At 49.7% G+C, this 21,297-nt stretch overlaps 1 protein-coding gene across 1 annotated transcript; it reads right to left on the bottom strand.

Annotated features, from left to right (window-relative positions):
• Nucleotides 1-13: 13 nt before the first annotated feature.
• On the bottom strand, nucleotides 14-20,608 carry LOC311526558 (uncharacterized protein). The gene is made up of 8 exons (XM_084639719.1): nucleotides 20,544-20,608; nucleotides 16,355-16,466; nucleotides 15,816-16,024; nucleotides 12,698-12,856; nucleotides 11,351-11,391; nucleotides 10,800-10,905; nucleotides 4,769-4,848; nucleotides 14-584 (listed from the first exon to the last, which is right to left on the bottom strand). Exons 3-7 carry the CDS (start codon nucleotides 15,910-15,912, stop codon nucleotides 4,787-4,789), a joined length of 465 nt encoding a protein of 154 aa, XP_084495845.1. The 5' UTR covers nucleotides 15,913-16,024; nucleotides 16,355-16,466; nucleotides 20,544-20,608; the 3' UTR covers nucleotides 14-584; nucleotides 4,769-4,786.
• Between the last annotated feature and the right edge of the window lie 689 nt (nucleotides 20,609-21,297).

Genomic DNA, 21,297 nt, shown 5'->3' with positions numbered 1-21,297 from the left:
ATTGGTCACACAAACAGGGGGATAACTGCCAAGGTAGCCTGGGAGGGGTGGGGAAGGAGGGAAGGACAAGGCCACACAGCACTTCAAAATTTATTGAATGCCAGTCTTCTGTTGCTTGGGCAGTCCTCTGGGGTGGGATGGTTGGGTGCCCCGAGAAGGGCCCCCCCCCACGTTCTTGGGTGTCTGGGTGAGGAGACTATGCAACTTGGGGAAGAGGGCGGTTGATTACGCAGGGGCTGCAGTGGCGCTCTGTGCCTTTCCCGCACCTCAACCATACACCAGAGCACATCATTTTGATCCTCCAGTACCCTCAGCACTGCATCCTGCCTCCTCTCATCACGCTGCCACCACATCCTGTTGCTCCAGCCATCTATCCTCTTGCGTATCCCTCCTGTCCCCACGTTCATTTTGTGCTTTCCTGGACTCTGACATTGTCTGCCTCCACACATTCTGCTGGGCTCTTTCAGTGCCAGAGGACTGCGTGAGCTCAGAAAACATTTCATCGCGAGTGCGTTTTTTTCGCCTTTTTATCTGTGCTAGCCTCTGGGACGGAGATGCTAGTGGCAGCATTGAAACATTTGCATCTGCGGGAGGAAAAAAGGGGAGAGTAACATTGAAAAAGACACATTGGCCATTTAAAAGGAGGGGCTGATGTTTTCAGATTAACGTTCAGCACAAACCCAACTAACCCCCCCCAATACTCTGGGATGATCGCTTCACCATAGGTGGCGAGTTATATGGGCTCGTGGAGCCCTGGCACCAGGAATATTCAGAGCTGGGGGCCCCACTCCACCAATATTTGGAGCTGGGTCTCTCCCCCGGCCCTGCCTGGAGCAGGCTCCGGCCCCCACCTGCCACGCATCCTCCCCTGCCCCCCGGCCCCAGAGTGTCCCGGAGCATCCCTGCCAGAATGAAAGCTGCAGGCGGCTCTCCCTTGCTTGCCTGCCTGCGCTTCCGCTTCTGGCTGCTGCTGCCTGTGGCAACAAGAGGCTCCGGCAGCAGGCTGAACACTTAGGAACGGGAGGAGGCACGCACCCCACGTGGTTGGCAGGCCTCCTCTGGCACCCACCAGGAGGAGGCGCTGAGGGGACTTTTGGAGGGAGACTTGATCATCTGCAGTGGACCTCACTCACCTGAGCAGCTGCCGGGGCTTCGGTGAGTGTCTGACCTGTAATCTGCCCTCCCTCTCCCCAGCCACCACTCCTGCCCCATGCTGGGCAAGGGGCAGCCCCAGCCCCCCACCCCCAGTGAGGCTACGGTGAGGGGCAGCAGGGGAGGAAGGAAGCCACATGTGATGGCAGTCCCCTCCCTTCCCCCAGCATCCACCCACTGCAGGGGAGATGGTGTGGGAGGCTTCCTGGACCTAAGCAGCTGGGGCTTGAGTGAATTTTGTGACACTCTGCCCTTCCCCCCACCCTGCAACCATCACTCCTGCCCCACGCTGGGCAAAGGGCAGCCCCATCCCCCACCCCCAGTGAGACTACGGTGAGGGGCATCAGGGGAGCGGAAGGGCCCCTCACCCAGAGCTCGCTGCTGCCAGCGGGGAGAGGAGAGGGGGAAAGTCCTCTCTGACCCTAGCCCTGGGGCAGCCTATCTGCACCCAAGCTCCTCATCCCCGGCCCTACCCCACCCCAGAGCCTGTGCCCTCAGCACCCCAACCCTGAGCTCCAGCCCTGAGCCCCCTCCTGCACTGTGAACCGCTCATCCCCAGAGCCCTCACCTGAGGGGAAAAACATGCAACTTAAATTTCACGGTCAGTTTGGGGTATGATCCTGTTTAGCACAATACTTGATTATTTTATACCCTTTAAAGTATGTAATTGGTTGTATACAGGTGTTACGAAGTGGGAATGTTCTTAATGTTTTCTCTGAATGCTTTGTGGGTGCCTCAGTTTCCCCTATGCATTTCTTAAGGATCTAGGTAGTGGGATACGGGTGTGTGATTGTTGTAGAGCCCTAGAGGGCCAGTATGATGCTGTCTATCACACCATGCACTTCCTGCAGTGAGTCTGCTCAGGCGGGGCTCCTGGGGAAGCTAGAGGGCTCTGCACCCCAGCTACGCAGTCAGACGTGACTCTCAGCCATCCAGTAAAACAGAAGGAACACAAGTCTAAAACAGAGGTCAATAGCAACTGGGATAAAATACAACATGGTTTTACAGAAGGTGGATTGTGCCAAACCAACCTGATCTCCTTCTTTGAGAAGGTAACAGATTTATTAGACAAAGGAAATGCAGTGGATCTAATTTACCTAGATTTCAGTAAGGCATTTGATATGGTTCCACATGGGGAATTATTAGATAAATTGGAGAAGATGGGGATCAATATGAAAACTGAAAGGTGGATAAGGAACTCGTTAAAGGGGAGACTACAGTGGGTCCTACTGAAAGGTAAACTGTCAGGCTAGAGAGAGGTTACTAGTGGAGTTCCTCAAGGATCGGTTCTGGGACCAATCTTATTTAATCTTTTTATTACTGACCTTGGCACAAAAAGTGGGAATGTGCTAATAAAGTTTGTGGATGATACAAAGCTGGGAGGTATTGCCAATACAGAGAAGGACCGGGATATCCTACAGGAAGATCTGGATGATCTTGTAAACTATAGTAATAGTAATAGGATGTAATTTAATAGTGAGAAGTGTAAGGTCATGCATTTAGGGATTAATAACAAGAATTTTAGTTATAAGCTGGGGAAGCATTAATTGGAAGTAACTGAGGAAGAGAAAGACCTAGGAGTATTGGTTGACCACAGGATGACTATGAGGTGGCAATGTGATATGGCCGTGAAAAAAGCTAATGCGGTCTTGGGATGCATCAGGCGAGGTATTTCCAGTAGAGATACAGGGCCCTGGTGAGACCTCATCTGGAATACTGTGTGCAGTTCTGGTCTCCCATGTTTAAGAAGGATGAATTCAAACTGGAACAAGTACAGAGAAGGGCTACTAGGATGATTAGAGGAATGGAAAACCTGTCTTATGAAAGGAGACTCAAAGAGCCTGGCTTGTTTAGCCTAACCAAAAGAAGGCTGAGGGGAGATATGATTGCTCTCTATAAATATATCAGAGGGATAAATATCAGGGAGGGAGAGGAATTATTTAAGCTCAGTACCAATGTGGGCACAAGAACAAATGGATATAAACTGGCCATCAGGAAGTTTAGACTTGAAATTAGACAGAGGTTTCTAATCATCAGAGGCGTGAAATTCTGGAACAGCCTTCTAAGGGAAGTAGTGGGGGCAAAAGACATATCTGGCTTCAAGATTAAACTCGGTAAGTTTATGGAGGAGATGGTATGATGGAATAACATGATTTTGGCAATTAATTGATCTTTAACTTCATGGTAAATAGGCCCAATGGCCTGTGATGGGATGTTAGATGGGGTGGGATCTGAGTTACTACAGAGAATTCTTTCCTGGGTATCTGGCTGGTGAATCTTGCCCACATGCTCAGGGTTCAGCTGATCGCCATATTTGGGGTCAGGAAGGAACTTTCCTCCAGGGCAGATTAGAAGAGGCCCTGGGAGGTTTTCGCCTTCCTCTGTAGCATGGGGCACAGGTCACTTCCTGGAGGATTCTCTGCACCTTGAAGTCTTTAAACCATGATTTGAGGACTTCAATGGCTCAGACATAGGTTAGGGGTTTATTACGAGAATGGGTGGGTGAGATTCTGTGGCCTGCTTTGTGCGGGGGGTCAGACTGGATGATCATAATGGTCCCTTCTGACCTTAAAGTCTATGAGTCTAGTCTATGAATCACAACAGGTACAACAAAATATAATATACCGAAGCAGGGAAGTGCTGCTTCTGACTTTCCACTTTTAGTTGACCCTTGTAAACTTGTGGCACTGGCACGTTGTAGCTTCATTTTATCCCAGCACCCTCACCTCTTCCCACACACTCCCTCCTGCACCCCTCACCCCCTCCTGTACCCCCAGGCCCTGCCCCAGCCCGGAGCCTGCACCCAGCACCCAAACTCCCTCCCAGAGCCTGCACCCCTCCATCCATCCTGCACCCCCATCCTGTGCCCCAGCCTGGAGCCTGCACCCAGCACCCAAACTCCCTCCCAGAGCCCAGCCTCTCAACCATCCTACACCCCACTCCCCTGTCCCAGCCCAAGGCCTGCACCCCAGACCTCCTCCCCCAACCTAAACTCCCTTGCAGAGTCTTAGGCAGGTGGGGAGTGGAGTATGGAGGGGGCGGGCTCTGAGCATTCTGGGCACCACCAAAATTTCTACAAACCTGCCGCCCCTGCGCTTCACCCCTCTCCCCACCGCGTGGCTAACAGTGGGGATGATTTCTTTTCAGCCACAGGCAAACAGCCCAGCAGGAACAGCCACCTCTGAATGTCCCCTTAATAAAATTCCCCTATTTCAACCAGGTGACCATGAATGATATCACTCTCCTGAGGATAACACAGAGAGATAAAGAACAGATGTTGCTTGAATGCCAGCAAACACTGTGAACACACACTGCCATGCTTTCTTATGCAATGGTTCCAGACTACATGCTAACGGCCTGGCGTGGTAAAGTGTCCTACCATGGAGGACATAATTAGGCTGCCCTCCCAAGAAACCTTTTGCAAAGGCTTTGGGAGTAGCTCCAGGAGAGCTTCATTGAGATGTCCCTGGAGGATTTCTGCTCCATCCCCAGACACATTAACAGACTTTTCCAGTAGCTGTACTGGCCGCGAATGCATCCCAAGTCTTCTGGGCAAATTAATCATTAAACACACTTGCTTTTAAACCGTGTATTATATTTACAAAGGTACACTCACCAGAGCTGCCTTCTCCGCCTACAAGGTCTGGGAGCCTGGGTTGGGAGGGTACTGTCTCCAGGGTGATAAACAATTCCTGGCTGTCGGGGAGAACAGAATCTCCATTTGCCTGGTGTGCGCTGTCTTCAACCTCCCCCTCTTCCTCATCTTCCTCATCCCCCAAATCCTCATCCCTGTTGTGTGAGACTCCCTTGCAGGAGTCCACATACAGGGGTGGGGTAGTTGTAGGGGCACCCCCTAGAATTGCATGCAGCTCATCATAGAAGCGGCATATCTGGGGCTCTGACCCCAAGTGGGCGTTTGCCTCTCTGGTTCTTTGGTAGGCTTGCCTGAGCTCCTTAAGTTTCACGCAGCACCGGTACGAAACTGCAGAAAAACCTGAGTGTCTCTGGATTAAGTTTAGAAGTGTGTGCAACAAGAGTGATGTAGTGGTGGGAGTCTGCTATAGACCACCGGACCAGGGGGATAAGGTAGATGAGGCTTTCTTCCGGCAGCTCACGGAAGCTACTAGATCGCATGCCCCGATTCTCATGGGTGACTTTAATTTTCCTGATATCTGCTGGGAGAGCAATACAGCGGTGCATAGACAATCCAGGAAGTTTTTGGAAAGCGTAGGGGACAATTTCCTGGCGCAAGTGCTAGAGGAGCCAACTAGGGGGGGCGCTTTTCTTGACCTGCTGCTCACAAACCGGGTAGAATTAGTGGGGGAAGCAAAAGTGGATGGGAATCTGGGAGGCAGTGACCATGAGTTGGTTGAGTTCAGGATCCTGACGCAGGGAAGAAAGGTAAGCAGCAGGATACGGACTCTGGACTTCAGGAAAGCAGACTTCGACTCCCTCAGGGAACGGATGGCCAGGATCCCCTGGGGGACTAACTTGAAGGGGAAAGGAGTCCAGGAGAGCTGGCTGTATTTCAAGGAATCCCTGTTGAGGTTACAGGGACAAACCATCCCGATGAGTCAAAAGAATAGTAAATATGGCAGGCGACCAGCTTGGCTTAATGGTGAAATCCTAGCGGATCTTAAACATAAAAAAGAAGCTTACAAGAAGTGGAAGGTTGGACATATGACCAGGGAAGAGTATAAAAATATTGCTCGGGCATGTAGGAATGATATCAGGAGGGCCAAATCGCACCTGGAGCCGCAGCTAGCCAGAGATGTCAAGAGTAACAAGAAGGGTTTCTTCAGGTATGTTGGCAACAAGAAGAAAGCCAAGGAAAGTGTGGGCCCCTTACTGAATGAGGGAGGCAACCTAGTGACAGAGGATGTGGAAAAAGCTAATGTACTCAATGCTTTTTTTGCCTCTGTTTTCACTAACAAGGTCAGCTCCCAGACTGCTGCGCTGGGCATCACAAAATGGGGAAGAGATGGCCAGCCCTCTGTGGAGATAGAGGTGGTTAGGGACTATTTAGAAAAGCTGGACGTGCACAAGTCCATGGGGCCGGACGAGTTGCATCCGAGAGTGCTGAAGGAATTGGCGGTTGTGATTGCAGAGCCATTGGCCATTATCTTTGAAAACTCGTGGCGAACCGGGGAAGTCCCGGATGACTGGAAAAAGGCTAATGTAGTGCCAATCTTTAAAAAAGGGAAGAAGGAGGATCCTGGGAACTACAGGCCAGTCAGCCTCACCTCAGTCCCTGGAAAAATCATGGAGCAGGTCCTCAAAGAATCAATCCTGAAGCACTTGCATGAGAGGAAAGTGATCAGGAACAGCCAGCATGGATTCACCAAGGGAAGGTCATGCCTGACTAATCTAATCACCTTTTATGATGAGATTACTGGTTCTGTGGATGAAGGGAAAGCAGTGGATGTATTGTTTCTTGACTTTAGCAAAGCTTTTGACACTGTCTCCCACAGTATTCTTGTCAGCAAGTTAAGGAAGTATGGGCTGGATGAACGCACTATAAGGTGGGTAGAAAGCTGGCTAAATTGTCGGGCTCAACGGGTAGTGATCAATGGCTCCATGTCTAGTTGGCAGCCGGTATCAAGTGGAGTGCCCCAAGGGTCGGTCCTGGGGCCGGTTTTGTTCAATATCTTCATAAATGATCTGGAGGATGGTGTGGATTGCACTCTCAGCAAATTTGCGGGTGATACTAAACTGGGAGGAGTGGTAGATACGCTGGAGGGGAGGGATAGGATACAGAAGGACCTAAACAAATTGGAGGATTGGGCCAAAAGAAATCTGATGAGGTTCAATAAGGATAAGTGCAGGGTCCTGCACTTAGGACGGAAGAACCTAATGCACAGCTACAGACTAGGAACCGAATGGCTAGGCAGCAGTTCTGCGGAAAAGGACCTAGGGGTGACAGTGGACGAGAAGCTGGATATGAGTCAGCAGTGTGCCTTTGTTGCCAAGAAGGCCAATGGCATTTTGGGATGTATAAGTAGGGGCATAGCGAGCAGATCGAGGGACGTGATCGTTCCCCTCTATTCGACATTGGTGAGGCCTCGTCTGGAGTACTGTGTCCAGTTTTGGGCCCCACACTTCAAGAAGGATGTGGATAAATTGGAGAGAGTCCAGCGAAGGGCAACAAAAATGATTAGGGGTCTGGAACACATGAGTTATGAGGAGAGGCTGAGGGAGCTGGGATTGTTTAGCCTGCAGAAGAGAAGAATGAGGGGGATTTGATAGCTGCTTTCAACTACCTGAAAGGGGGTTCCAAAGAGGATGGCTCTAGACTGTTCTCAATGGTAGCAGATGACAGAACGAGGAGTAATGGTCTCAAGTTGCACTGGGGGAGGTTTAGATTGGATATTAGGAAAAACTTTTTCACTAAGAGGGTGGTGAAACACTGGAATGCGTTACCTAGGGAGGTGGTAGAATCTCCTTCCTTAGAGGTTTTTAAAGTCAGGCTTGACAAAGCCCTGGCTGGGATGATTTAACTGGGAATTGGTCCTGCTTCGAGCAGGGGGTTGGACTAGATGACCTTCTGGGGTCCCTTCCAACCCTGATATTCTATGATTCTATGATTCTATGCTGCGGGTCCCTGTGATAACCTCTGTCCTTCATGCCCTTGGAGACTTTTTCAAATATTTTGGCATTTCGTCTGTTGGAACAGAGTTCTGATAGCATGGATTCATCTCCCTATGCAGCAATCAGATCCAGTATCTCCTGTTCGGTCCATGCTGGAGCTCTTTTTGAGATTCTGGGACTCCATGGTCACCTCTGCTGATGAGATCTGCACGGTCACCTGTGCTGATCAGCTTGCCACGGTGGCCAAACAGGAAATGAAATTCAAAAGTTTGAGGGGCTTTTCCTGTCTACCTGGCCAGTGCATCCAAGTTGAGAGTGCTATCCAAAGCAGTCACAATGGAGCACCTGGGATAGCTCCTGGGGGGCAATACCGTCGAATTGCGTCCACACTACCCAAAATTCGACCAGGCGATGTTGTTTTCAGTGCTAATCTCCTCGTCGGGGAGGAGTACAGAAATCGATTTTAAGAGCCCATTAAGTCGACAAAAATGGCTTCAGTGTGTCGACGGGTGCAGGGTTAAATCGATCTAATGCTGCTAAATTCGACCTAAACTTGTAGTGTAGACCAGGGCTTACAAATGTTCTCCTCTTTCCACCGACGCATCCTCATTATTTGTAATGCTATTTACAAAGCAATGCATGCTCTTCCATGGCAGCTGGGGAGTTGCTGGGGGGCACGAAAGCAGGCAAGGAAGGGGCACAAGCATCCAAGGGGGATGAGTTTGCAGGCTCTTTTGGTGGAGGACTCACAAAGTGCATGTCTGCATTGAGATGGTCATGTGGCAGGCAGCCTCAGTTGGTGACACAGTACTTCCAGAAGCAGGCTGGGACAAGGATAGTGGAGGAGAAGTGTGACAGTCAGTGGGAGGGGATACAGCACAGTTCTGATACAGCAGCATCGTTGAGCTTTGTGGATACAGTTAACTAGCCAGGCGCCTATCATTGCCCTGTCAATCAGTTCCAAAGCCAGGTAGTTAGATGGCTTTCTGTTAGCGTTTGGACCCACCATTCTGCATCCACAATAGCTTGTGAGTAGAAAAGACAGATAAAGCACCTGAGGGTGTTCAACTGAGCAGACTGACCTCCCTAACCCTTTAATTCACCATATAGGTGAAACTTTGTGGTGGGAAATTAATGGTTTCAGTGGAACAGCTAAGAAGTCTCCATTTTTGAGAAGGGTTCCTGAAAATCCCTCTGTTTGGATCCTAGGCTGTCAAATTGAGGGTTCACACAGGATAGATAATGTTGCTGTCCCACAGATGGAGACAGATCTCTGAAGAGACCTGGGTCCTGATTCAATCTCAACTCTGTTAAATTGGCTTTGCACGGGTATAACTTCATTCACTGCACTGGGTGTACAATGGCATAAGTACAAGTTACAGAGCCACAGAAAGGTACAGCTGGAAGGGAGCTTGAGAGGTCCTGTAGTCAAGCCCCTGCACTAAGGCAGGACCAGGAATACCCAGACCATCCCTGACAGGGGTTTGTCCAACCTCTTCTTACAAACCTCCAGTGATGGGGATCCCACACCTCCCTAGGTCACCTGTTCCAGAGCTTAACTATCCTTTTCTTAATACCTAACCCCAAATCTCCCTTGCTGCAGATTTAGCTGATTATCTTTTGTCCCACCCTCAGCGGACATGGAGAACAATTTATCCCTGTCCTCTTTAGAACAGCCCTGAACATAGTTAAAGACTGATCAGACCTTCCCTCAGTCTTCTTTTCTCCAGACTAAACACACCCAGTTTTGTAACCTTTCCTCACGGGTCAGGTTTTCTAAACCTTTGATCATTTTTGTTGCTCTCCTCTGGGCTCTCTCCAATTTGTCCACATCTTTCCTAAAGCGTGCTGCCTTAGAACTTGGCACAGTACTCCAGCTGAGGCCTCTCCAGAGCTGAGTAGAGCAGGATAATTAGCTCCCATGTCTTACATATGACACTCCTGTTCATACGCCCCAGAATTATGATAGTCTTTTTTTTTTTGCAACAGTATCACATTGTTGGCTCGTATTCCATTTGTGATCCACTCTAACCCCTAGATCCTTTCTAGCAGTACTGCCAGTTATTCCCCATTTTGTAGCTGTGCATTTTATTTTTCCTTCCTCAGTGAAGAACTTTGCACTTGTCTTTATTGAATTGTTGATTTCAGACCAATTCTCCAGTTTATCAGGATCATTTTGAAGGAGACTCGGAGCCGATGCTCAGCCAGCTGTGCACATTATGCTGACAGTGAAAAGACCACAGGCAATATTCTATCTTTAGTCATCAGTTAAAATATTCCTAGAACATACTGGGCCAGATTCACTCCAGGAGCCAGGCCTGGTGCAGGGAGTCTGTCAGGTTTGCTGTAGTGCAAGGTACCTACTGTCTTCCTTTCACCCAGGGGCCTGCAGACAGGCAGTGCAGCCCCAAGTCCAGGCTGTGACACCTACAGAGTGGGTATAGCTACAGCAGCCAGTGAACCCAGCTGGGCTCATCTACAGAAACTTGTGGGAGCTGAGGAATTACCCTGGGATCACTCCTGCCTACCCCCTGGGATGAATCCTCTCTGGGATGCAGTGGCTTTTGCTGGCACAGGAGGGAGCCGATTGCTCTACAACCAAAGTCACTGCTGTTCAGTATGGCCAGTTGAGTCCTTTGACGCTTTTATTGAGATGTTCACGGAGTAATTGACTGTTGTCAGTCTTTTGAGCAGTCAGGTTTCACATGCAGCCAGAGCAAGGGGATCTAGCATTTCTATCCTCCTCAAAGGTGTGGGAGGTACCTGGGGAGCTGAAATTTTGAGTCCCCACTCTCCCTGAATTGCACTCACCCCTACAGTTCCTTTTCACAGTTTGACTGGGGAAAGCGCCTACAGCTCCTACTGCTGGCCTTCCAACCCACTCCCAGAGCCGACAAAACTAACACTCTGCTCGATTCCTGCAGCAGGTGATGAGCATCCCACCCTGACAGACCAGATGGGCTGGCCCTTAAGAACAAAGAACCGCATTCAGCAAACTGCCCCTTCCCCTCCTGGAGACTCCATTCGGCTCTGTGACTCCCCAAGAGCTAAGTGTTCACCTCGCTTGCTGGGTTTCTGTGGGGGATGCTCTGATTTGGTGAATCCCTGGCTCCGGAGCTGGTCTGCGACTGCCAGTTTCCACAGGATCATCTTGACATTGTCCACCTGAAAAGACGCAGGGCCATGCTGGTTCACAACAGCCATTTGCTGTAGAGAAAGTGCCCTCCTTGGAACCTTTTCCTTCCCTCCCCACCTCCCAGTCACACAGGCTAGTGAAGAGGCTGCCTCAGCAGCACTGCAAGCTGCAAGCATGTTGTGGCAGCAGCTTAGATTCCAGCCCCCTGGCAGCAGGGCCAGCGAGAGCTCCCTCATATTGGCGCCCTGAGTCTGCACAGCAAGGTCCTGCCAATGACAGATTAAACTCCAACAGTGTGAGCTTCCCTCCAGCAGTGCCCTGTCACAGCCCCTAGACTTCAAAACTGCTCTCTCCAGCACCAGGCCTACTCCAGGATGACTGACCCTGTGTCTGATCATTTGAGACTTGGCATCTCAAACAAGGCTGACTACTCCATAGTGAAAAACAGCAACAATGCCTGTCTGTCTCACTCACCAGGTTATCAGGGACGTCCTCCAGAGAAGTCTCTTTGCCTCCTGAAATGACAAAATATCTATGGCAACACCATCATCAACAGAACACAGAGCAACTGGGTTTTCCAGTAGAAAGACTGGGTAACAATCAAATGGGTGTGACGAAGTGTACCCCATCTTCACCCCCTACACATGACTGTAATAATCTTTGTGCAAAATATGCCTTGTGAGCTATCATTTGAAAACTAACAACTCACTGGTCAATAGTATCATGGCGAAATGTATGCAGCAATATTATCTGTAAAGTTTGGTGGCATATATTCAAAACCAGTCCTGATTAGGCAGGACCAGTCAAGCAGGTCTTAAACAAAGGAGTGTGTATTTACTGCAATTTACATGTAAGTGGTAACCAAGGTCCTTGAGACAGCAAGAGGGAGACAAAGCAAATCTGCATTTTAGCAAACAACAGCATGAAGCCTCTTTCATGAAGAGACTCCATGTCTCCACCCTCACAGCTGGAAGGAACTTTAACTAGGGGTGACCCTCAGGAAAATGCATTTCAAAGGCTGACTGAACTATAAAAGTCAGGGGCAAAAACACCCCAAGATATCTCTCCCTGTCCAGCCCTCTCTTTTTCCTCTGAGAAGATAAAAGAAACAGCCACTGGACTTTGGAAGCAGGTCCTGGCCTGAGAGTTTGGTCAGCAACGTTACTGGAAACACGTGGTAAGGGACTTCACCTTGAGCCAAGTCTAGTTAGTTGAGTTTAACCCTAGAAAGTGTTTTCACTTTATTTCTCCTGTTACCATTTCTGATTTTAAGGCTTTATACTCACTTAAAACTTTATCTCCTTGTAGTTAAATCAGCTTGTTTCATTCTTTAATCAAAACTGATCCAGAGTTGTGAACTGTGGGATAACTTCATTTAAAGTGGCAATGGACCTAATCTATCTGGACTGTCCTGGAGAGCGCTAGACAGTGCAGAACACACATTTGGGAGAAAATCTGGGCCCAGCAGTGTGTTGGGGTCACACTGCAGGTAGTAACCCTAGTTGCTGGGAGCCAGAGTGTGGCAGGTCTGTTGCTGACAGGCTGCTGGGGTCAGAGTTGCTGGACAAGGACTGTACACATAGGCACGCAGGGGGTGACCTCATACTATCTGGCTGGTTGTGGGAGCTACAGCAGCAAAGCACTGTGAGGCACCCCAGGTTGCAGGGCAGGCGGCGACACAGCCCTTCACTGGTCTGGATTGCACCCTGCAATGTCATAATGGGACCAAAGGAAATTCTCCTCTCTCAGGGATCAGAGCACAGGACCACAAATGAGGGACAGGAGAACGGACGGCAGGCGCCAAAGATGCTGGGTACTCACCCTTCCAATGGCCAGCTTTTTGAATCTGGCTTATTCCTCCTTCCAGAGCAGAGGGAACTGAGTTCAGACTCCTGGACTGCCTGAGCCCAGCAGAATGGGTGTCATCAGGTATGAACCCAACTGCATTCTCTGCCAAGTTAAAATCCGTAGGAACAAAATCTGGGTTAAACAGAGAAACTATGACAAGGTTCCTGGTACTTTAGGACAGTCCTGCTCCTCAGACAGACAGGCACACTGCCAGACAGGCAGAAGAATTTGATATGTTGTGAGGGGTGGTGTTGGAATCATAGATTCATAGATATTAAGGTCAGAAGGGACCATTATGATCATCTGGTCTGACCTCCTGCACAATGCAGGCCACCGAATCTCACCCACCCACTCCTGCAATAAACCTCTCACCTATGTCTGAGCTATTAAAGTCCTCAAATCATGGTTTAAAGACTTCAAATCCTTCGTCACTCATGACTGTGGGTACATCACATGGCCAGGAAGGACATCTGAGTTCACAGCCTGGTCTCTGTCCCATGCCCCACAGGAAATGCACTCTTGCTTCTGGCAGGATGAAGTACTTTGGGCCACATCTGTAGTGACCACTGTCAGCCAGGCTAGGTGGGAAGCGATGTTCCAAAGGGGTGTGGTTATTGCCCTAGAAGGCACCCTATGGCTTTGTCGCTGGCGCTTCTGGGCACCTAGAAATCTAGAGCTTTGGCAGTCAGCTGTGGAGACTTGGCACTCAGGCAGTATTTCCCCCTAGGCTGCCCCCACGTCCCTCACTGCCCCAGTATGCAGCCGGGAAGCCCTGAGTGGATCCTTCCAAGGGGACAGAGTGGTGCCTGCTCACTTAGGAGCTGTCCATGGGGGGTGGGCAGCAGAAGCTTAAAGAGAGGGCTGGATACAGCTGGTGATACCAAATTTCGAATCCCTCCCACATGCTGCTGGACGCCAGTGTCCGGAAGGACCAAGTAACAGATGGGGCAAAGACACGCAGAGGAGCCACTGGCAACAGCAAAAAGACACCAGTGACTGAGCAACCAACCTGCTGGATAACTGAGCTCTTTCCCTCACAACAGCCACCTGCAGGCGCACAGTGCTTTGAGGAACAGGAATTTGTATGGCAAAGTAAGGATTACAAGTCAGCTGGGCCGCCAAGACATCCCAGATCACTTGTTAGAAAGATCAGTGTATGTCCAGTGCTTTCTAATGCAATATGCATCAGCACTGCTATTGCTCTTCTGTATCCATCCTCTACGGGCCACAGGTGCTGGCACCAGCTGAGTCCCAGCAGCTGCTCTAGGGTGAAATTCTGGCCTCATTAAAGTCAGCAGCAAAACTCCCATTAATTTCACTGGGGCCAGGATTTTACCCACTGCCTTCAGTGGGATTTGCAGGTGCTCAGGAGCGCTGAGCATTGGGCCTCTTTGTGTTTTTCATAGTTTCCCATATGGCTTTTGTTCTCTGCCAAAGCGACCTGTACTTCAACATATTCCTTCTAGCTCATCTGATCCTGACTCAGAAGCAGGCCTGGGGTCTCTCCAGATAACGTTTGTTCAAAGGTTTCCATAGAACATCAGTGGAACCTTGAAGAGGCAGCTTTGAATGAGGCTCATGATCACCACCTCAGTCATTAATGGAACTTACAGTCTGAATCTCTGTGAGGGGAAGCCATTCATGCAACAGGTGCCAACGACTGATCTCCACAGGCACTGTTCACCACTGGACTCCAACCTGAAATTCTCCCCCACCCACGAGCCTTCAACAGACCAGTAACAACACCCAGCTCTGACAGCGCATTTGTCATGTGTAGATCTCCAAGTACGTCACACGTGATGAGGGGCACGCCATTACCCCTGTTTAGAGGGGCACAGGTAGGTGAAGGGACTTGCCCAAGGTCATGCAGTAGCATAACCGGGAATCGAAGCCTGGTCTCCTAATGCCCGGTGTGGTGTTCTAGCCTCTAGGCCATATTGCTTTCTACTTGGCTGCTCTGTAAAATACAAAATGACGGAATCCTGATGTCTCTGACTTACACAGTATAAATAATGTTTTAATTACAAATCCCAAGTCTCACAGCCCTGGTTGGGGCAACTTCCCACTAATACCCCACTGAGAGCTTCACCTGAGTGCGAACAAACTGATCCAGGGATGCAGGACTGGCCCCATATATGGTGTTCATAGTAAGACATTTGTTACATTAGTTATTAAAAAGGGTAGTAACTCTAGAAAATTGCTTTACACATGAGCTGTGGTTTCCAGATCTCCCGTTTAGAAGCCAGACATGCCTATGTAATCTCCCATTCTCTGTGGGGTCGTTGTATATTTAATTCTGTCTGGCTACCTATAGGGTATGCAGGGCTCTCACCACAGGAGCATCTGAGCACCTCACCTGAACTCAGCTACCTGCATCTTGTTTAAAAAAACAACAGATCAGTGAGATCAGGTTGCTCATGAATAGACTGGTCTTTAGTAATTTAAAAATAATTCTAGCCCTTATGCAGCATTTTTAACCAGCAAATTTCAAAGCAATTTGCAAAAGTGGTCAGTATCATTAACCCCAAATGGGGAAACTGAGGCACACAGCGGCAGTGACTTGCCCAAGGTCACCCAGCCGGCCAGTGGCAGAGCCAGAAATTGAATGCTGGTCTCATGAGTCCCAGTCCACTGCTCAATTCATTAGGCCACACTACCTATTTGATCCTAATTTGACCCAGTTATACACAAAACTAGACCAGGACAGGTTTCAGAGTAGCAGCCGTGTTAGTCTGCATCCGATGAAGTGAGCTGTCGCTCACAAAAGCTTATGCTCAAATAAATTTGTTAGTCTCTGAGGTGCCACAGGTACTCCTTTTCTTTAGACCAGGACAGTCCATCTCATTGGCTATAGAAATATTCTGGCATGCTAGCTTGTGGTTCTAATGAAGCAAATCAAATCAGGTCTAAGACCAAGGCAGGGAGATGCAGGCAGGTTTGCATGCACTTTCCAGCGGTCGATGTCAAACTAATGTCAGATTTGGTTTGATTCCAGTTGGAGCTGGACAGGACCTGCCCATTAGGACCAAACTCTGCCTGGCATATCGGTGCTGCCAGCCAAGTGAAAAAAAGACTCAGTAATGGCTCTTACCTTGCACCCCATCACTCTCAGTATACATGGGATAGGTGTCCATGTGGCAGGCTGCCAAAAGCACTGCCAGGGTGCACACCAGAATCCGGGGATGCATCTCCTGGACTCCTCTTCTCCTTGGAAACTTGATCAACGTTGTAGGAGCCTGCCAGCCTGATGCAGGGCTAGGAAGGGACCTCTTCTTTTATACATTCCTCGTGTATCAATCTCTGTGAGATCAATATGTCATCATTATGACAGGTTTCAGAGTAACAGCTGTGTTAGTCTGTATTCGCAAAAAGAAAAGGAGTACTTGTGGCACCTTAGGGCTTATGCTCTAATAAATTGGTTAGTCTCTAAGGTGCCACAAGTACTCCTTTTCTTTTTATGTCATCATTGTGATTCTCATCTTCCTAGCTGGCCGGCCATCCATCCTGGTAACAGAGCCAGGCATCACTATTGTCAGCTGGGTGCCATCCCTTAAATCTCCCCCTATCGCCACTTGAACAGGTGGTGTTAACAAATGTTTGGACTGGCCCTTGAAGAGCTCCACTGTTTACCTTGGCCATGCTGAACAGGAGAAGGGGTAGTTCCCCTCTCTGCACCCTGACGTCACGGCCCTGAGAGCCTCACAATGAACATGGCAGGTTTCGGCCAACGCTGAGTGGAAAGCTGAGGAGAGACGACAGTGAAACAAAACTGCCATTTTGGACTTTCCCAGCCAGGGTTAATGATAAAGGCCCAGATCTGCAAAAAATATTTAGGCACCTATAACTCCCATTGATCCTAACTACCTTTGAGGATCTGAGCCAAAGTACCCCCACTTCGAGACATCCCCTCCTATTGCACTCCCGCTCAGAGATAATGCAGACCGTCTTCCACAGGACACACACTAGAAGTCCCCATTCTCCAACAACCACACAAGTTTAGTGGTCATCCCCCCCCCCCCCACACAGGTCGGAATAACTAGCACCAGGCTGCTGCTGAAGTTCGCAAGGGGACCCCTTTTCTTTCACTGAACCTCAAGCTATGGCTAAAGGGCCTCCTTCTAGGGGATGCCAAGATTAGTACAATCACACCAGGGTATTGATAAAGTCCCCTCTCCCAGGGATGCCCCGATTGGGATGGTCCATGCCCATAAATGTTAGGGGATTTTCACTGGGTTGTGCGATTTTGTACACACTGCACCATTCACATTTGTTTCTATATTCTGGAGATTTTCAGTTTTGAGTTTAATATTTATTCTTCCATTTGCAAAGGTGGTGGCAGGAGATCAGGGGAGGGAAAGCATTGCATTGTTGGCTTCCCTCCACCCTACACATGCTCAGGCAATGGATATGAGCATAAATAGTCAGGGGGAAATTGGGACAAAACTAAGGTGTCTTATGAAAGATGGAGGTTTCATGTGCCCTTGGTTAGCTCTTTGGGGCTCTTCCCCTACTTCTCCCACTCATGGTCTCCACTGGCTGGATGTTCCATACCACGGTCACTATCACACAGCCAATGGCAGATTAGCCACTGGGCCCAGGCCCTTGGAACCCAGCCAACTGGGGGCCCCAAGCTTCCGCCTGGTGGGTTGGGTGGGGGAAGCCCCTGTGCCCCCTGACACTGTTGCCAGCAGAAGCTGCAGAATGAGGGAAGCCCTCCCCCCAGCAGCACTGCTCCATCCCATCCCCAGCAGAAGCCATGGGACGGGGGAAGCCCTTTCCCCACTGGCGGCACCCCACCCCATCCCATCCCATCCCCAGCAGAAACTGCGGGACAGGAGAAGCCTCTCCAGCAGTGGGGGGGGGGGGGCAGAAAGGAGCAAACAGGTTGTGGGGTGGGCAGAATGGGGGGGACCATGGGTGGAACAGGGGCAGGGTCCTGGGGAAGGGGCAGAAAGAAAGTGGGGCTTAGGGTGGGGCTGCAGATGGAAGAGGTGGAACGGGGGCAGGACTATGGGTGGAAGGGGTAGGGAGGGGCCCCCTACTTGTTCTGGCCCAGGGCCCCAGGAAACCTTAATCTGCCTCTGCACACAGCCCTTGCCATGGAAGAGTGGACAGGGCTTGTTGGAGTCCATCCACACCATCTACTGAGTCTATTGAGTTGAACTATTGAGATAGGTGAGGTACTGACTCCCCTTCCTCTCTGCTGTGCAGCCAGGACATGCTCCCCCATCGGTGTCCCGGCGCCTAATGAATGGAAAATGTAATGTTTACTACTTTACAGTAACAAGCATCATCAGTGGTGTTGCTAGAGCCCAAGCTCTGGGATCTTCCTATCCGTCAGAATCCTAGAGCCTGGGCCCCAGCCTGAGCCAGGAAGTCTACACAGCCATGAACCAGCCTGACAGCCCAAGCCTGCGAGCCCAAGTCAGCTGGCACAGGCCAGCTGCGGTGTCTAGTTGCTGTGTAGACATTGCCTAAGGGGAAATGGGGCCAGCCACACCTGTGCCTGAATTAATTAGTTGCTTCCAGCCTGAGGAAGCACGGCTAAGAGGGGTCAGGTGACAGATTAATGGACACCTGGGCTTATCAAAGGACTGAGAGCGTGAGCAGACTAGAGAGGGAATCACAGGCTGGGTAGCTCACACCCAAGGTAGGGTCTGTAGGGGAAAGGGAATGTCACGGGAATCAGCCTAGGCTCAGTGTCTAGCCCAGAGCACAGAGAGACTCTCAGATGTAGCCCAGAAAGGGACAGGGCCTAAACGATGGGTTGAAGAGAAGCCCCCAGTGGCAGAGGGACCTTTTTGCTTGTTTGGGACTTTTTAGTTGGATTTTGCTACCCCAGAAGGGGTCTGTTTGCTGAAATGTGGCTGGAGGCTAAGCCACATCTCCAGCACAGATCTATGTGTGCAGTGCCAAGGAGACCAACCTCAGGGAGGGAAACTGGGGCTGACAGTGCCAGCTGCATCATGCTCAGCCTGCAGAGAGCACTATGGGGCAGCCATGACCTGTGATGGGGGCTAGTGTATATTCCATAACATCACATTTAAAGGCTTGTTAGAAATTGCACCAAGATATTTCCAAAGTAATTGGCAATAAAAGAGATTCTTAGAAGTGTTGCTCAAAGAAGGGATCATGACTCCAAAGAGGGTTCCAAATAGGTGCCAGGGGATCATGACCACCTTGCCTTTCCCATAGTGTATGTGTGTAGCGGTGGGGGGAGTCTTGGCATAGACTAAGCTTTTGGGGGCCAGGGACCATCTTTTGTTCTGTCTCTGCCCAGCACCTAGCACAGCAGGGTCTTGCTCCATGAATGGGGCTCCTGAGCACAACGCTCCTACAAACCATAAATAACAGTAGAGGAGAGGAGGGATGTTGGAGGGGCTGTGGGTTGGAAAAGGCTGAGGAAGAAAGAAATATTTTGCCTTCCACTTGCTGAGAAGAGCCAAATTAGATACAGCGTGGTTGGGGGACTCTTAGACATGCATTTGCTGTTGCTCCCTCTCCTAAATTGAGGCTCATTTTTCATGCAGCAGCTTGAGGGACTGGACTAGTGATCATTACCTTTGTCTGCACATCATCAGCCAAGGCCTAGATAAGACTGATGAGGCCCAGCACTTATCCATCCTCCACCCAAGTGCCAGCCAGCTCAGACTATTCTCCTCTGATGAAATCCATTTCTATTTCCAATTTGTTTCCACTGTCTGGATGTCAGATTTCTTGAGACAGAATTAAATATCCCTGATGGGGACCCATCACTCTTGTCATCAGACGAAACAGGCACGGGGGCCAAGAAGTGAGCCAGAGAACAGTCACAAAGGGCCATGTAAAAAGGTGGTGTGAGTGCAGAGATCGGCGATTACGTCCTATCAGTGATATAGCTTTGCTGGTCCCAGTCTAGCCCAGATCTCAGAACCACAGCACAGCTGGCTGGCAGATGGTGCAGGTTGGGATTGATAGTCAGTGACTGAGATTTAGGGGGGCCCAGGGCTAAAATAGCACAGAGAGCTGCAGGCCAAGAGGAAAGGGCGTTGGTATTGCTTTGTGGAGGCCCAGGACTTGGAGCACGGGTACAGCGCGGGGCACGGGTCACTTGCTGGGGGATTCTCTGCACCTTTAAACCACGATTTGAGGACTTTAATAGCTCAGACCTAGGTTAGTAGGGTTTGTTACAGGAGTGGGTGGGTGAGATTCTGTGGGCTGCATTGTGCAGGAGATCAGACTAGAAGCAGCTGAGGATGTATTAAACTCCCAATGTTACAGCTTCTCTTTGACCTTGGATGGGTAGATACTGCCACCACCCAAATGCAAAAAAAAAAAAAACACAAAAAACAACCCTTTTGAGAACCCAGAAAGTCGCACTTGGGAATTCCTTCCTGTCGGGTACCCTCAAGCCCTTTCACCTCCCCTCCAGAGAACAGCTGAGAAAGAAAACAAAGGAAATCAGCTGTTGCCACCAGCTAATTAAACAACATGCACAAACCTCTTAAGGACACAAAGATCCAATCCTGTTCTTAAAAAACGTAAATTTTATTAAAAACAAAAAGAAAGAAAATACATCTGAAACATAGGCTTTTTTGCTAAATCAAAAAAAATCCCAAAACAATTACAACAATTAAGCATCATGGTAGCTCTCTTGAGGTTTAGCTTAAAGATTACAAGCAAAACAAAAGCACCTGGTGTTAGCACAGGGGAGTCCACAAGCCAATAAGAAATAAAAGAAATAACCTTAATCGCGTCTTCCTAGACCTTCCCTGACTTACTTACATATCTGGGGTTTCAGAGAAGCAATCTCTAGGTATGATCTGATGGTTTTTCATACCTGGCTTAAAGCTTCCTACATCATAGTTCAGCCCTGTTCCTGCTCTGCCTCTCCTCTCTCTGGAGAACAACAAACAGACAAAGGGAAAGTTTTTTCCCAATTTTAAAAAGTTCCAGCCCTCCCATTGGCTCTTTTGGTCAGGTGCCCACTCCCTTCTTTTTACCTATGGGCTTTTTTAACCCTTTACAGGTAAAGCAAGTAGAGAACAGATATCAACAGGGATTTTATAGATAACTGGCTGGCTGGGTGTCCACAAAAGGGAGCTATCCCCCGCCCCCTCATTTATCACAGGTTTGAATGTGCCGTGTGTGGTTGCCAGATTACATCCTCTATTTTATACATTTCTGCTGTTCACGTCGTCTCCCTGGATGAACAGCAATATATTTGCTAGTGGTCTCATGGTCTCAAGCTCCCACTGCTCCATTCACCTCGGGTAGCTCGTCTCCCTGCAAGCAGTTCCCTATCCCTGCTCTTGCTGGTGGAGCTGGAGAGGAGAGATCCATGCAGCCACACTGTTATCTGTGTCTGCTGCAGGCACCGCCCGCCTCAGCTCCCATTGGCTGGGGGAGAGAGACAGAGATACCATCACTAGTGGCCAGACAGAGTCTGCCATGGAGGCAGCATCATTAGTTGCTAGGCAGAGTCCACCATTGAGGCAGTGTCACTAGTCACTGGGCAGAGTCAGCAGGGACGGCATGAGGCCATCCCCCCTCCCCAAGCGCTGACTCCATGACCAATGGGAGGTCTGGGGGAT

The sequence above is a fragment of the Lepidochelys olivacea genome (assembly GCF_965140295.1).
Source record: "Lepidochelys olivacea isolate rLepOli2 genome assembly, chromosome: 9".
In the NCBI taxonomy this organism is placed as follows: Eukaryota; Metazoa; Chordata; order Testudines; family Cheloniidae; genus Lepidochelys; species Lepidochelys olivacea.
Note: the sequence above shows the minus strand (reverse complement) of the source record. Positions and strands in the feature narration are given on the sequence as shown.

Bases quoted from the DNA above. Each gene is read 5' to 3' on its own strand.
- LOC311526558 (XM_084639719.1), bottom strand. From the start codon at position 15,912: ATGCATCCCCGGATTCTGGTGTGCACCCTGGCAGTGCTTTTGGCAGCC. The intron at 11,392-12,697 runs GTGAGTACCCAG...TTGTCATTTCAG, and splicing joins AAAAGCTGGCCATTGGAAGG to GAGGCAAAGAGACTTCTCTG. The intron at 10,906-11,350 runs GTGAGTGAGACA...GCGTCTTTTCAG, and splicing joins AGGACGTCCCTGATAACCTG to GTGGACAATGTCAAGATGAT.